Genomic DNA, 16,043 nt, shown 5'->3' with positions numbered 1-16,043 from the left:
CCGGTCAGCTGATTGTGGAGGGGCTCCGGAACGATCCGAAGATACTCCACGCTGAGACAATACGCTGCTCTTCTCAGAGACCAATAATCTACTAGGATACGCCATGCTTAAGAGCTGTGGAGGTTTCATTACTCCAACTTCTTACCATGTCTCCTTGTTCCCACTGCGAAGCAGCGAGTAATTCTGGTCGAGTCCCAACAGCTGGCCGGATATCTCGGCAAACCTGGTAAACCTTCTGCTCGGGTTGCACCCGATGAGGGGGCGCAGTGGCTGAGCTTGGATTATTTATATCCTGTACATTATATCACGAGCTTCCTTCAGTTATCTTCTCGTGCCCTTACATGGAAAACACTTTCTGAGCCTCGTCTGTCGTTAGAAACAATGTCGAAGATTGATACCCATCATCACTTTGTGCCGCAGTTCTATGCCGAAGGTACGTCTGAACCGCGTTCGCTCGGACGATATCTGATCCTCATCCATACTGATTCAATGGTTTTCATATAAATAGCGGTTGAAAATGCGGGAGGTGACCCCTCTGGCTGGTCCACTCCCAAATGGAGCGCTGAAGCATCATTGGCTTCTATGAACAAGAATGGCACACAGAAAGCGATCTTGTCTCTAACAGCTCCCGGAGCTGTCATCGCCCCGGACGACAGCAGCCGACGCAACTTGGCCCGACAGGCAAACGAATATGCGGCTCACTTGAGGGATGAGCAACCCGAGAGATTCGGATTCTTCGCGGCATTGCCATGTCTGCTAGACACTGAGGGCGCATTGAAAGAGATTCGGTATAGTCTAGACATACTCAAAGCCGAGGGTGTCACTCTTTTCACTAGATACGGCACCGGAAATCACTACCTGGGTCATCCGGACTTTCGCCCCATCTGGGAGGATCTCAACCGTCGCAAAGCCGTTGTGTTCATTCACCCGACTCATCCGGTTGATACCAATCGCGTCAACCCCCAATTACCTCAACCGGCTATTGATTATCCTCATGAAACCACCCGTACTGCTGTGGACCTTCTCACTACGGGAACAAAAGCGGCCTTTCCGGACTGCAAGATTATCCTTTCTCACGCCGGTGGCACCCTTCCCTACCTGATCTCCCGCCTAACCACCGTCACCAAAGACCCTGAAATGGAGTACAAACCCTATGAGCGTGGCCCAAACGAGATGGTCGAAGACTTCAAATCATTTTACTTTGACCTCGCTCTTTCCAGCTCGCCGGCAGTGCTGACTCTTCTGCTGAGCCTCGTGCCTCATGATCACATTGTATACGGTAAGTCAACCATTTCCCCAGAAGACCCATTAGATACAATAGTGCGACTTGATGCTGACATCTGCAGGTTCCGACTTTCCTTACGCTAACAACAATAAAATTGCTGGGTTCAAGGAGGCTTTGGACGAATACCCACTGGATCAAGAATTGAGGGACCGTATCTACTATGCAAATGCCCAGAAACTTCTTTCTCGTCACTGAGCGATACGTCAGCAGTTTCTTGAGAGTTCACACAATGAGAAACAGTTTCGTACATAAATTCATACATTCATTACAGTACATAGTATGCTACCAGAAACCTATAGCCCTTGAGCACACACCGTGTTTCGGTAGTTAAAACGTGATAGGATAACCAAACAACAAGCATGAAAAGGAGATTCAAGTAAGCTTAAGCCGCACTAATATGCACGGCAGAAAAATTAAATTAGTGGATACTACCGGGTCGATACTAGGCTCGCTCAGATGGATGATTCCACCTCCGCTGTTTCCTTGCAACAATCTGGCTACGTTGACAACAGTCACCTTGAAACAACTTCTGGGCTTCTTCAAGCACAATTCAGACAAACAACCATTTATCACTGCCAAAAATGCTTCCTCATCCTTGGGGTCTGATATTCGAGAGCACCCTGCAGAGCACAGCCAAGCAAGGGGAGGAGAAATATCTGTACCCAAAATCCATTGTGTTTGGGAGACTTCGCTGTCTGCTGAGACAGTTAGTAAACGAGCATGGGTAATTCATCTAGGTCATGTACTGACCTTGAGGTTCCAGTCCGACCACGTGGGAAACAAACTGCGCCACCAAAAGTGAGCCTGGCTCCAAGGATAAGCCATGGAATCCCACTTCTTCTCGTTGATATACCACTAGATATCGAATAAGCCCTGTCTATCAAGTTTCTCAAGAGGAGAAGGCTTACTGATGCGCATCGTGCATTCCAGACTCGCTTGGCCAATGCCTTCTGAACCTCGTGAACCTAAGTTTGCTCCGCCTCTTCTTTGATCTCCACGGCCAAAACACGACCTTGCAATACAGGCTTCAAGATACGAAGGGCATAGTTGACGGAGCTGTTGAGTGATTTTGCATTAGCTATTTCCAGACAGGGCACTTGGCTATAATAGGGGAGATCTACTTCTCTACCGCCATCAACGCAGACGTATGTCCGGTTGCCGAATTTGGTCCCATCAACATAAAGAAATTGGGCAAGCCATTCATAACGGAAGTATTATACGCCCCAGGCCCCCCATATTGATTCCAGTGTTGGGTGACACTCTTGCCACCGCGGCCGATGACCTCCATGTAAGAGAGAAACTGGTTAGCTTTGAAGCCTGTTGTTAGGATGATTATATTGGCTGGAATAACACCCTAGTCAGTTTTGAAGTAAATTTTCACCACAACAGAGGCAAGGGGCTCACGTGAAGGGTGTCTAGCTGCTTCATGGGGTCACACAAAAGTATAGTTCTATTCAAAACTAGACCAATATTGCACTTAGCGGGAGACGCGTTCGTGACAAGGAATCTTTCCAATCATTTGGGAAGCGTTATGCCCAAATAGCCTTTTAGGCGCGAGCTGCATCTTCTCCTTGCCGTCCATCTTACCACCGGTTTGGATACAGCATGCTTTGTAGATTACCATTCGGGCAGTACTTCGGACACAACCAGCGCCCTTCCCTTCACAAAACCACATTATTTCTCTGCATAACTAATCCCACTGACAGCCAGGAGCAGTATCTAACAAAGAACATGGAGTGACTTGTTTGTTGGCTCTTTCGCGAGACCATATGACTAGAGCGGTCTTGGTCTGCAAACTAAACCAATTGTTTTGGTTCGACTAGGAACATGAAATCGAGATTGGATCATCTGTCGCCTGAATTTCAGGTACGTCAAGAAAGCCTGAGTGTCAAAGTAAGCCGGGGCATGGTTTATCTCGGCTCTTTGTGCATGTATAAGTTCTGAATATGATACTAATTATCCCGGGATTCATCCGAATATCAGTGCCGCATATCCGGGTTGTCCTCGGAACCTTCCGGCGGAATAACATTTGCAATGTCAGGGGCCTCGGGTGCGCCTCCGGAGTCTAGACATCCCTCCATAAGTCCACAATCCCAAGCGTTTGAATGGTGCATACTAATTCACGTGATCCTACTGAAATGGTCATGGGAGCATTTCTGCAGGTTGCGGATCATGGACAGTCGGCTGCAGGAGAACCTTCTCCCCGTCGCAGAGGCTCTCATCAGCAAGGTCGACATACACCATCACCTTTGCGCGTTCGTGCTATCAGGAATATTTTTCGGAGATTGTAGAGGCTAAAGGAGAACAAAAAATGTTGAGTCTGATGTCTAAAACTTGAGAGTCTACTAACTGCCTAACTGCTTTGGAAAATACTGTCCACGGGCGATCATGACGAGAGAATCCGGCTTTCAGCGATGTGAAAGACTACAATCTAGGCATCAGCGCGCGAAGCCTTTTACACAGGGAGTATTTTATAGCTCATTTAATACTATTGTAAATTCTCAAAGAAGATCAGTAAGTGGAATTTTGACGTGACTGGTCCCTGAGGCATAATATGGGAGACCGCGTATGCTGTGTTGCAATAACAACATCATGCATCGTGTCGATCCCTGTGAAGGAACACAAAGGTCACTACCCAAAGCGCTTTCATAGTATATCTTCTGCCTTTACAACCTCGGATTCATCACTCTCCGGATGCGACCCATTCTCGTTCCTACTCTGCTCGTAGCACATTGTGAGACCCCAACTTCTCTTAGAACATCCAGTTCACATATCGTCTCCTCAGCTGCTTATTCGGGACCTTGTGTGCATCTCTCATCTCCAATATCAGCTAGTCAGTTTCAATGTCTGCTTTATCAACAAACCAAGACTGCACTCAGGCAGTCTGTGAGAAGGAGACTGTTGTGGAGGAGGTCCTTTCTGGCTCTACTTCGAGTAGTGGTATAGATGTGCAGCATCAGACAGGAACAGTTGGTTCACCGACATATCCCCCACTTGCCAAAACCATCCTCGTCGCTCTCGCTTTATATATTGCCGTTTTTCTCGTCTCTTTGGTATGCTATGGAAGATTACCGGTCTATCTCTCTTCAAGGACTGACTCTGATTACGGGCTTGTGCAGGACCGCTTGATTGTGGCTACGGCAACTCCGAAAATCACTGATAACTTTCATAGTATTGGCGATATTGGCTGGTATGGAAGCTCCTATATGTTAGCGGCGTCTGCGTCTCAGCTTACATACGGTCGCATCTACACTTTCTATCCGATCAAATGGGTTTTCCTTCTCTCCATCTTTATTTTCGAGGTCGGTTCCGCTATTTGCGGTGCTGCGCCCTCCTCCTTCACGCTCATCCTGGGCCGCGCGATCGCAGGCCTCGGGACAGCAGGCATATACTCCGGGGCTGTCATCATCATCGCCCTTACTGTGCCCCTCCGCTTGAGGCCTGTGTTTCAAGGAGCTGTTGGTGCAATAATCGGCATATCATCTGTTTTGGGCCCAATTCTTGGTGGAGTTTTTACAACAGAGGTCAGCTGGAGGTGGTGCTTCTACATTAACTTGCCCCTAGGAGGACTTGCGGTTGTCGCCATATTCTTTCTGCTAGACGTTCCACCACCTGAGAAAGGGGACTGGAGTCTCAGAGAGAAGTTTAATCAGCTCGACCCCGTCGGAAATCTTCTTATGGCCCCTGCTGTGACCTGTCTCCTTCTTGCACTCCAATGGGGCGGGACCACGTACAGCTGGGGAAATTGGCGCATTATCTTTCTCTTTATTATGTTCGGGACTTTGTTCTCTATCTTTGCATTTGCAGAGTACCGCCTCCAAGAGAAAGCAATGGTTCCCCCTCGCATCTTTAAACAGCGCTCAGTCCTTGCAGGAATTGTGTTCACTATGTGCACTAGTGCAAGCACTATGGTCATGCTTTACTACCTTCCCATCTGGTTCCAAGCCATCAAGAATGTCGATGCCGAAAAATCGGGTATTATGAATCTTCCTCTTGTACTCGCGATGGTGGTAGGCTCCATCGGTTCTGGCTCACTCGTCAGCCTTCTGGGTTACTACAACCCCTTCATGTTTGCAGGCGTTGTTTTCATGTCTGTTGGAGCTGGTTTACTAAGTACATTTCAACCGGACACCGACCATCCGCAATGGATTGGGTATCAGATTATCTTCGGCTTTGGTCTGGGCCTTGGTGTCCAACAAGCGAATGTCGCTGTGCAGACGTGCCTAGATCCTGTCGACATTCCGGTCGGTGCATCGCTTCTAATGTTTTCGCAACAATTGAATGGCGCTGTCTTTCTAGCGGTCGCGCAGAATCTTTTCACGAATTTCCTTACCTCAAACCTAGACGACATTGAAGGCATCTATGCAACATGGGTGATTGCAAGTGGCGCGACTACCATACGAAAGTTGGTGCCTCCTGCAAAGCTGGCAGTGGTTCTGAAAGCGTACAGCGACGCCTTCATGAAGACATTCATTCTAGCGTTAGCTATGTCTTGTCTGGCCCTGTTCCCGACACTTGCTATGGAGTGGAAGAATGTGAAGAGGGTAGCTAAAGGTATTGAGAACGGTGATGACGCATCAGGGAGTATTGAAAGCAAGAGAGAGCCACTGAAGGCGTGCTGAGCTACGCCGAGAGAAACAGGGGGAAACAATGGAATGCTTCTTTCCCATCTCCCGATCAGTTCCAGTACTGTCCCTTAGATTATATCTATGCAGAAGTGCCTGTCTGTGAAAATATGGGAGGCTTACCCAGCAGCTTGTGCAATAACCAGAGTGTCGAAATAGAAGCCTTTACTATCATTCCATTACAGGCACTATTTGAAAGTTTACTACAATGGTGTAATCGTTGAGTGTAAAGTACGATTACTGCACATTTATCGAGTAGGGGCGTAAGATTCATACTGGTCAGGTGATAGAGAGTCGCGCTGTTTGCTTGTCTGTCCTACAATATAGCTTCAGCGCCCCCCTTTCCCATTATCAACTGTCGCGCGCAGAACGCGTCGAACTAACGACAACACACCAATCATTGTGTCCACATTTTCCGACTCCAGAAATCATTGCATGCACCTTCCTCGGATGGGAAAGCAACCTGGGTCTTAGTGGCTCAATGTCACGGGCAGAATACTAAGCGCTGTCTGTTATCAACCGGTAATTAAAACGACTCTAGCTGAGTAGAATGTGATCTCCTTGTATCTGCAAGCCTTGACTCATTCAATGTCGCTGAAAAATTCTGATCTACAAGATACCCATACCCTTCAAAATCTCAGCGATGATCCCAGGGGCACCTCCAACCTACCTGAAAGCCGGCCTGAGTAGTGAGAGGTAACATCGAACCAATGTTGAGCGCGCAAATTGTATCGGAGGCAACTGGGTTGGGTGGGAATTCCAGGCTATAGCAGGATTCTCGCCCTATCTGGTCCAACGAAGAAAAGACCGCATTTGATCATCCAGAGGTCCATCAGGATGGATAGCGAAAGCAACCCCGCATTAGCTTTGCGAGTGCATGCAATTGAGGAGGGGACGAAGCGTCGGGGCTGAATTCCAATAGGGGCCTCCATTACGCGCGCCTAGTTCAATGTGACCTACAATCACAGGTGTGAACGTTCTCGGTTCATAGAAGAGACATATTGGAAGGCGAATTTAGCCAAGCAGCATCCACTGATTACCGTATGGATGAGCCGGTGGCCACAAATTCTAGTCACCATTGTCACATTTGGCGTCTATTCTGGCTCTAAATCACTCCACCAATTCAGACGCCAACAGGTTTGGGTAGCCGAAGGGCGAAGCATAAGCGCCGCCCGGCAGGATCTCGTCAAATTCAACGTGGTGTGTGGAACGGATACAGTGCATTAGCCTCCGGGCCGCATTCAACAGCAACCTCCCGGAATTTACAGAGCTTGATTGGCAAGAAAGGATCTTCGGACGGCTGAGCCAAGTGTTGCTGTGTGATACCCCACTCACACGATCGGAGGAATGTGATGCCGTCAATGTAGCGAGATAACGCAAATGAGCGTAACGCCCGAACGCCCCCAACCAGCTGCTACAGGGATCGCGGCGGCTAAACTGAGTCACCATGCATAAGGCCATCAATCAGAATGGTCGAATTTATCGACGGTGTTCTGAGGGTCGCTCTTAGCTGCAGTAGCGGCTCCTAGTTTTTAGCGGTTAGCGTAGCTAGGGTATGCGGCACAGTTAACTCGCAGGCGGGAATCAAGGCGCGGTATCATCCCCAGGACGATTTGTCGTTCTAGGCTTGCCCTACTTCACACCATCTGGCAGCATGAGAGAGCATCAGTACTATCGCGTCATTGACGGCATTTAAGGGAGGATGGCTCGCCCTTCATCAACATATTCTCTACCTCAAGCTCAATTCTGGAATGAGCATCTCCTTTGTTTTCGGAACATAAGATCTACAACCAGCTTCCAACCAGTGCTTTCGCAGGTATAGGAAAGATCATCCACGTAATGTTCGGTGCATTTCGTTGCAACAACAGTACATCTAAGAATCTGGAATTCATTGATTTATCGAGAAAGGTCGGTATGGATTCTCGGAATTCTGCTGTACTGGTAAGTGATCTATTCGTTATCATATGGGCGACATTGGCGATGCTAACATGTGGCCATCAGGCATGTGAACCGTGCCGAGCTCAAAAGGTCAGTCAGCCAGCAATCAGACCGTGGGTATATTGCTGGACTAACAGTTGTGAAGCTCAAATGCAATGGTGATCTGTATGGATGCGAAAGATGCCAAGAGTCATCTACCGATTGCACATATCGCACCCCTACGCCCACATCCTCCACGCCTTTGAGCTTGAAACATCCCGCATCAGATCTTCCGGCACCTCCCATAAAGCGGCGGAGGACAAATGGCGTTGGAGCACTGCGTATACATTGTCCGTCGCCAGTTGGACCCAGCCCCAGAATACAGTCACCACTCGTGGCGCCCGAGCCAGTCTTCATCAATTCATATCAGGACTGGGGTCAATTCTGCAACATGAACACAACGGAACACCCAGGGTTGAACTTAACCCTAGACGATAATATGCCCTGTTACCCAACGGCGCCTTTGATCTCAGAGGCACATCTGAGGCCCTCCCATTTGGTGTCGCCAGCTGCATCACATTCGAGTGAAAGCGGTCTTAGTGTCTTTGTTCGGAACCCTCATACGCCTGTCACTTCACAAGGCCCATTTGAGCATCAGGGCCAACCTTGCAAGTGCATTCAGTCCCTTGCCGACACGCTGGAGAAGGTTGGAGGTGACAACGACCAAAGGAGTACTATCGACCACAGTGAACGTCTTGATTACCTGCTCATGTCTTTGCACACCGGTGTTGATACATGTACTCGCGTACTTGACTGCGCAAATTGCGATATCTGTGCTACAAACTCAATGATCTTAATGGCTTTAATTCAACAGCTTGCCATAAGGTCGAGTGACCTTTGCGACCTACTTCTCTCGCTCCAGGATAAGCCTCAGAGGACCTTGCCAGACGACCCAGCAGATCTCGAGCAGGAGGCTAGCGTCTTTATAGGAAGGTACCAAATACAAATTGAGGCTGTGTGTAGGGAGCTTGTCCACACTTTAGCCAACATCCACTTCAGAGACCTTCGTCGGCTGCTAGCCCGTCTTGCTGATTTGATTGGGAAGAAGCCAAGAGCAAATAAGATGCTTACGGAAGCCACTGAGACTTCGGAGAAGGCGTCTCACATACTTGAAGGGATTTTGGTCAAGCGTGCGGCTGACAAGGCAAAGAACCACGAGCTGTACGGCTTGATTACGCAGAGGGGTCCTTAATGTGTTGCTTACAACTATGCATGGTGAGCAAACATCGTTTATGGAATTGTGCATAATAGTTTTCTAATGACCCATCTTCATATCTAGTTCATTTCAATCCCCGACTTCCCATTTCTTGACCACCGCCAATTGCAAGTTCTTCCTGGTAATACTATGGGCCAAATTGCACGTTTTCGGAGTCTGGAGTTCTTGGGGAAACATATTTGGACTGAGCGTTTTGATTGTCAATATAAGCCTTGTTCATAGCCACTTTTCACCGATATCTGAATTACTTACATTCCATATTATGCATTGTACATGATGCAACACATCTGACAGCCCGCCACTATGACTGAGCGGGCTTGTTTGGTGCGCCCTTGACCGGAATTCTGATCGAGCCGTCCTCACGCCTAGCTGGAGCGCCCTTGACAGGGATCCGGATGACACCGTCGGATTCTTTCTCTGGGGCGCCCTTGACCGGAATCCTGCTTACGCCGTCGTCCCGTTCAGCAGGAGCACCCTTCACAGGGATGCGAATGGAGCCGTCGTCACGTTCAGCTGGGGCGCCCTTGACGGGGATTCGGATAGATCCATCATCGGGAGCCGGGAGGGGACTGGCTAAAGTGGCAGCGATGAGAAGGGCGCTTGCCTGGAGGAAGATTGCCGAGAGCTTCATGGTTGGATTTCAAGTTGGCAACGATAGTAGTACCAAAATAAAAGTGTGAAACTTCCCTGTGTTGAGAGTTATCGAAGGTACTAAGTACGAAGGAGGCTGAGCGATACCGCTTGCTTATGAGTCCCCCCTATCTTAATCCACTACCCCTGTCGTCCAATGAATCCAAATCTCTACATATAACGCCATTACACTCGGAATCTCCTCCGTAGCTCCGAAAGCGCAACAGTAGGTCCAACCACGTCTAACATTGCGAATCCCCTCCACCCTTCCTACAAAAGAGGAAATTCTGCCCAGAAACAACAGCCTCCATCATGAGGCAATCAGCCCGAAGTGGCTTAGGGCACTGTGTTTGCCTGCGAATAGACCACACACGTGCCATAGATAGTAAACGCATATGTACTAATGCGGAACGCGCATATACCTGAACAGGAACGCATGCAGCCACACGAGAGGGGAACATGCATGTTTATTAAATAGGCAGGTCGATAAAGTGGTAGAGGGAGGCCAGACTGCGCCGGGCTGGTTCGAACCCCTCATTTAATATGCTAGTCTGGTGGGGCTGTCGGGGCTGAGTGTGATAGCTGCTCGTTAGGCTGATTGCTACTTCGGAAGAGGTTTCGGAGGTGATTGAAAGTGGGATGTCACATTGCTTTTGGGGTAGGAAGCGTTGGTTAGTTGGGAGATGTGAGTGGTGTTGTTTGGGTTGATTGGTGGATGGGGTTGGTCTGGATACGATTGTGGTTATCCGATTCTCGGAGTATGGTATCAGCCCATATTGAGACTAGTAGCGAAATAGCTTCATATTACCTTGAGAAGGTCTCTTTAATTGGCGTTGTATGTGCTGTGCCGCAGTTACTTATTTTAGGAGCCTCTGGAAGCGCCCTACATCCTACATCACTTTGTACCACACATTCCGGGCGATCCATTAGCCACCATGGGCTTCGAGTACGAACGGTAAAAGCTTCTCATCACAAAATGCACATCACATTGAGACTTACGAAATTGTATGCAGAGTGACCAACAACTCCTCCGACCCTGAGCTCGCAACCCCCAAAGAGGCAGGCGACGAAGACGAGGCTCTCCTACAGCCTAACACAACCAACACCAACAGCCCATATCCCAAATACCACCCCTCCCATCTCTTCAATCACATAAAAGCCCTCCTCCTCTCAACCTCCAAACCGCTCCTCATTCGAAATACCCTCATCACTTTCCTCGCCATCTGGGGCCTCATCAACCTCACACAAACCCTCATCCTCTCCATCACCACTACTCACCTTCCCACCCCAAAAACCTGCCACTGCGGCAACTCCACCACCGAAGCCCTCACTTTAGGCTGCAAATTCGACTCCCTAGCCGCAGCCTGGCTTCCACCGCACTGTCGCGACGACGAGCTCACCGCGGAGTTTGAGCGCGCTGGTCCCAATCCCGACGGGAGTTGGACGTACTACGCAGACGATTATCACACGGTACCCATGGCCATTGAGGAGGTTGCTGCGCTGGCAGATAACCAGTCTGCTAGGGTGCAGATGACGAGGGATTGGCATGTCGTGCATTGTTTGTTTTACTGGAGGAAGATGTTCCGGGTTAGGGAAATGGAGGGGGTGATTGTTGAGCCTAGCTTTGATCACGAGGAGCATATTAAGCATTGTATTGGGGTGGTTTTGGAGGATAGTTGGGGGACGGAGGCGAGGGTCGCATTGGATACCTAGCACTCGAGAGAGGGGGACTTGGTTTGGTTTGGTATTTGAGTTGGGAGTTTATGTATTGTTATCTATGGATTCCATATACTATAGAAGATATCAGGTCGTTGATTATCACTCTGCGACGCGGTATGGAACCGGTCCGCCTGGAGAGTTTGGTAATCTGGCAGTTAGAATTTCGACTCCATCCGCCGTCACTAGGAGGGTATGTTCTGCTAAAATGTCAGTACACAAAACTGTTGTATCCTTGGTATAATGGTAGACCCACCAAACTGCGCCGTCCTCTTCCCATCCATCGTCACCGCCGTCCAATTATCTGGCCAGATCATATCCCTATACGTCCCCAGCGCTACCATCGGCTCGATAGTAAAGCACATACCCTCTTTCGCTGCCCCGACGGCCTTATTCCCAGCATAATGTGGCACGCTGGGCAAACAATGAAACACCGTGTTAATGCCGTGTCCACAGAACGACCGAATCACACTGCAGTCTCTCTTCCGCGCATGCGCTTCAATCACGTCCCCATAAGTCCGGAACAATGCCCCAGGCTTGACAAGCTCAATCGCCATGTCCAGACACTCTCGGGCTGTTTCGACAACCCGCACGGAATCGGGATCCGCTTTCGCTTTCTCCCCAACGTAGTACGTCTCGTTTAGGTCGCCGTGGTATCCGCCATGGTAGAGCGTGACGTCAATGTTTAGAATGTCGCCGTCGACGAGGATGCGCTGGTCGGGGATACCGTGGCAGATAACTTCGTTGAGGGAGGTGCAGACGGATTTGGGAAAGAAGTTGTAGTTGAGTGGGGAGGGGTAGGACTATATTTAAACCTCATCAGTATCTTATTACGGATATGGTAAATATCTAAGGAATGGGGGTATGTTAGGCATACATCACGCTCTATACACGCCTTGTGCACAATCTCATCGATATAATCCGTTGTCACCCCAGGTTTGATGGCGGCTGCTGCAATGTCCAGGACTTCGCGAGCGAGTCTGCAGACCTTTCGCATGGCATCCTGACCTGCCTTATCAAGGACGGTGAATTTGGCTCTCCGATCATAGAAGGATTGTGCGCTTTGTGGAATGCCATCTTGCCAGTAATCTGGATGTTGGATGGTGGTGGGGACTGTGCGACGCTCGGAGAGTGGGTAGACGGGTCGGAGCGAGCCGGTGAATTTGAATGATGGGAAGGGGTTGTACAGAATGGTCTCTGATGTTTCTCAGTAGGAGGTGGATGACACAGATAATGCTGATGGCTTACGCTTTGCTCTGTGGATAGCTTTATGTATTTTCTTGGTCGTTGTTAGATTTTTGGGTGGGATGGGTATGTATATTGCGTACTCACCCAGCTACGCTGGAAGCATTCCTGAGAGCAGAAAAAGCTTCCTCTGATCTCTAATTTGAGGCAGGTGGGACATTGCAGTGTGCTACATTCATTGTCACACCCGTCACCCAGACATCTCCGTTTCGCGACAAACTTGGAGGACATGGTAGTGAGATAGTTGCTGCAGCAGGTTTGTGTAGTACCGACTCACTATTGAGAATTTTATCCTTACAACTGTGAAATTCGTTGAGGGTTACCCATTAAATATAGCCGGATAGTACTAGCAGTAGTAAATTTGAGGCCTTCCCCGCACGTTGTTCCTAGATATACTCCCTGCCCATGTTGGGTTGCCTCGATGACAGGTAAACGACCCAGCAGACGCCGAGTTCGGAACACCGGAGAGGTCGTAAGAACTAGTATTCTTTTGACGCTTAAAGTGGTGCTAACATTACGGATCATAGTCGGAAGAGAAAGTACTTTGTTGAGGTCTACTAGTATGGTGTGCTGTGCCACCTCCGGCGGACGTCCGGCGCGGTTAAACTCCGCTTTTGTGGTTGAGAAGCCCATTGGCTGGAAGGTAGGATCCGACATCCGGTTGCATATACCTAGGCATACACTATATTATACTTGAACCTCATTATGCAGCGAGAAAATTCAGCATAATTCCGGTCTGATCAATGATACTGACAGAGAATCTGGACGGATGGCCTAGGGCTCCATTCCCCGGACTAATAGCTAATCCGAGGGTAGTCCCGTGGTTGGATTTGCGGCGAGTGGGGCCGGAGCTAAGCCTAAAGGAGAGCGGGGATGACTTGAGTCTAGACAAGAACTCGAATGTCAGCATCTTCTTTCTTCGTTCTTTCTTTCCACAACCTGATCGGAATTATCGCGTCACGGTTAATGTCAGTATCGCGCCTTGAAATTGCAACATGGGATCGAAAAGCCCCGAAGGCCACCGGCAGACTCCTGATGGTATGACACCCGCGAAGCTTCAGAAGCTCCGTTCTGACCTGTCTGCGTCACTTAGCCTCCAATTCCTCCGAGCTCAAGCCTGCCAATCCCAACCCCAAGCCCGCCCGCAATGGCTCCCAGTCGGCCGATCTGGACGGCGGAAATCTCGACGATGATGATGACGATGACGGTGAAGCGAACGAAGAAGCGGGGGTGAAGACCTCCGCTGACAGTACTGGTACGTTCAGATTACACTCCACAAAGCATTCCATGATCTGCATTCCTGATAATATAATTCGTATAGATAAGAAAAAGAAACGCAAGAGGTCCAAGAAGAAGACCAAAAAAGGAACCCTGCCACTCAAGCAGTCGAACCCTCCCCGTGTGCTGGTTTCGTCCCTCTTCCCGTCTGGATATCCCATTGGGGAGTGCGTCCCTTACCAGGATGATAACACCTCTCGCACTACGGACGAGGAATTGCGTTACAATTCACGTCTTTGGGATAAGGGCTTTCTCGACGAGTACCGTCAAGCCGCCGAGATCCATCGTCAGGTTCGCCAGTATGCCCAGAATGAGCTCATCAAACCTGGCGCAAGTCTCACTACAATTGCTGAGGGTATTGAGGACGGGGTCCGCGCTTTGTCCGGCCACCAGGGTCTTGAACCCGGAGACGGTTTCAAGGCGGGAATGGGATTTCCCACTGGGTTGTGCTTGAACAATGTTGCAGCCCATTGGACGCCGAACCCGGGTGCCAAGGATGTCTTTTTAGATAAAAGTGATGTGCTCAAAGTCGATTTTGGCGTCCATGTCAATGGCCGTATTGTGGACTCAGCTTTCACTGTGGCTTTTGACCACACATACGACAACCTTCTGACAGCTGTGAAGGAGGCGACTAATACTGGCATCATGGTATTTCTGCCTTCTAATGACCACCTCTAACCACAGCTAACGTTTGTAGCATGCTGGCATTGATGCCAGAGTGAGTGAAATCGGCGCAGCGATCCAGGAAGTCATGGAAAGCTACGAGGTCGAAATCGCCGGAAAGACCCACCCTGTGAAAGCCATCCGGAATATTACCGGGCATGATATCCTTCGGTATAATATTCATGGTGGTAAACAAGTCCCGTTCATTAAGAACGACAGGCCGGACAAGATGGAGGAAGGTGAAGTCTTCGCCATCGAAACATTTGGAAGTACCGGCAGGGGAGTTCTCCATGATGATGTAGGTCTCTGTTTGTCCAATACGTTTAGCAAGGCTAATGCTCCTCAGGTGGGAGTCTATGGCTACGGAAGGAACACCGATGTCTCCGGTGCAAACCTGCGTCTTTCCTCTGCCAAGAATCTTCTTAAGACTATCGACGCTAATTTTGGAAGCCTTGTCTTCTGCCGTCGGTATCTTGAGCGTCTCGGTGTGGAAAAATACCATCTCGGGGTGAGCAAGTAGAAGATTAGAAGATAAACTTACGCTGACTCAGTATGCAGATGAGACATTTGATCGATAACGGCATCGTCGAATATTACGAGCCATTGGTCGATGTGAAGGGCTCATACACGGCCCAGTTTGAACACGTAAGAGCTTTCCGCCAGGTTTATCAGCTGAAGCCTAACAATTTATAGACCATCCTGCTCCACAATGGTGGAAAGGAAGTGATCAGTCGTGGCGATGACTACTAAGCATTGGCCTCAGCTGAAGCCGAAGCGTTGCCGTGACTAATTGAGGCCATGGTTCGGCTTACCTGTTGACTGATTTCCACATTGCCGTGTGGAATTGCTATCTGCTACCGTACAGCCTGCTCTCCGTCATAAGGAAGCATTGGTGCACTCTTCAGGATGTCATCGACACTCCGAAGCTCCAAGTGTACATGTTTAGTTGTGACATGTCTCTCATTACAGGCCCATATTATCTTACTCTCTAGATTCTGAACAAATCTGTTAAGAGCACCATATTATTCCTGTTATCCTGGCTGTTTTCATCAGTCGTAAATCTTCCCCATTATTTTCTTGCCTCCTTTGTCCACGTAACATTACGCCACAACGCCTTTCATATATAGTGAAGACAAGTAGGCTTCCAATATTTGCTTCAGTATTAAATAGAAGGTGTAAGTGCTCACCTGAAGCTGGCTCACGTCTCTATATCTGTATAGGTTGTCTGCGTTCGTCGACAGACACTTCTCCTAATGTATAAAATGCCTCATCAATGACCTTATCTTTTTATAGTATACCTAGCAACTCTATGGAGTTCTTAACATGCTGAGAGCATTCTTCCGACATAGCTAGAGAGACTTATGTCAATCCTAAGCCTGTAACTCTCTCCCTTTTTTTTTTTTTTTTT

General features: G+C 49.0%; 7 protein-coding genes across 7 annotated transcripts; 5 read left to right on the top strand and 2 right to left on the bottom strand.

Annotated features, from left to right (window-relative positions):
- Window positions 1-141: 141 nt before the first annotated feature.
- BDQ94DRAFT_34646 (amidohydrolase family protein) lies at window positions 142-1,655 on the top strand. The gene is made up of 3 exons (XM_026775546.1): window positions 142-433; window positions 509-1,279; window positions 1,347-1,655. Exons 1-3 carry the CDS (start codon window positions 382-384, stop codon window positions 1,478-1,480), a joined length of 957 nt encoding a protein of 318 aa, XP_026626348.1. The 5' UTR covers window positions 142-381; the 3' UTR covers window positions 1,481-1,655.
- A 2,276-nt stretch (window positions 1,656-3,931) lies between these two features.
- BDQ94DRAFT_178831 (MDR family MFS transporter) lies at window positions 3,932-6,079 on the top strand. Its single transcript, XM_026773214.1, has 2 exons — window positions 3,932-4,338; window positions 4,405-6,079. Exons 1-2 carry the CDS (start codon window positions 4,129-4,131, stop codon window positions 5,905-5,907), a joined length of 1,713 nt encoding a protein of 570 aa, XP_026626347.1. The 5' UTR covers window positions 3,932-4,128; the 3' UTR covers window positions 5,908-6,079.
- A 1,670-nt stretch (window positions 6,080-7,749) lies between these two features.
- On the top strand, window positions 7,750-9,101 carry BDQ94DRAFT_178827 (Zn(II)2Cys6 transcription factor domain-containing protein; the record flags this gene model as incomplete). The annotated part of the gene is made up of 3 exons (XM_026773213.1): window positions 7,750-7,851; window positions 7,912-7,938; window positions 7,994-9,101. 3 exons carry the CDS (start codon window positions 7,750-7,752, stop codon window positions 9,077-9,079), a joined length of 1,215 nt encoding a protein of 404 aa, XP_026626346.1. The 3' UTR covers window positions 9,080-9,101.
- Window positions 9,102-9,105: 4 nt separating this feature from the next.
- On the bottom strand, window positions 9,106-9,908 carry BDQ94DRAFT_143945 (uncharacterized protein). The gene has a single exon (XM_026766354.1). The coding sequence runs from the start codon at window positions 9,732-9,734 to the stop codon at window positions 9,405-9,407; it is 330 nt and encodes a 109-aa protein (XP_026626345.1). The 5' UTR covers window positions 9,735-9,908; the 3' UTR covers window positions 9,106-9,404.
- Window positions 9,909-10,649: 741 nt separating this feature from the next.
- BDQ94DRAFT_178825 (uncharacterized protein) lies at window positions 10,650-11,446 on the top strand (the record flags this gene model as incomplete). The annotated part of the gene is made up of 2 exons (XM_026773212.1): window positions 10,650-10,688; window positions 10,747-11,446. The coding sequence occupies exons 1-2, from the start codon at window positions 10,669-10,671 to the stop codon at window positions 11,444-11,446; spliced, it is 720 nt and encodes a 239-aa protein (XP_026626344.1). The 5' UTR covers window positions 10,650-10,668.
- BDQ94DRAFT_178823 (peptidase M24, structural domain-containing protein) lies at window positions 11,429-12,957 on the bottom strand. Its single transcript, XM_026773211.1, has 5 exons — window positions 12,782-12,957; window positions 12,698-12,728; window positions 12,327-12,646; window positions 11,706-12,252; window positions 11,429-11,649 (listed from the first exon to the last, which is right to left on the bottom strand). The coding sequence occupies exons 1-5, from the start codon at window positions 12,923-12,925 to the stop codon at window positions 11,552-11,554; spliced, it is 1,140 nt and encodes a 379-aa protein (XP_026626343.1). The 5' UTR covers window positions 12,926-12,957; the 3' UTR covers window positions 11,429-11,551.
- Window positions 12,958-13,589: 632 nt separating this feature from the next.
- BDQ94DRAFT_143944 (putative methionine aminopeptidase, type II) lies at window positions 13,590-15,702 on the top strand. The gene is made up of 7 exons (XM_026766353.1): window positions 13,590-13,732; window positions 13,788-13,949; window positions 14,016-14,620; window positions 14,670-14,933; window positions 14,982-15,143; window positions 15,194-15,280; window positions 15,329-15,702. The coding sequence occupies exons 1-7, from the start codon at window positions 13,690-13,692 to the stop codon at window positions 15,383-15,385; spliced, it is 1,380 nt and encodes a 459-aa protein (XP_026626342.1). The 5' UTR covers window positions 13,590-13,689; the 3' UTR covers window positions 15,386-15,702.
- Window positions 15,703-16,043: the final 341 nt, after the last annotated feature.

The sequence above is a fragment of the Aspergillus welwitschiae genome (assembly GCF_003344945.1).
Source record: "Aspergillus welwitschiae strain CBS 139.54b unplaced genomic scaffold BDQ94scaffold_16, whole genome shotgun sequence".
Lineage (NCBI taxonomy): Eukaryota > Fungi > Ascomycota > Eurotiomycetes > Eurotiales > Aspergillaceae > Aspergillus > Aspergillus welwitschiae.
This window is presented reverse-complemented; position numbering and strand designations above follow the sequence as displayed.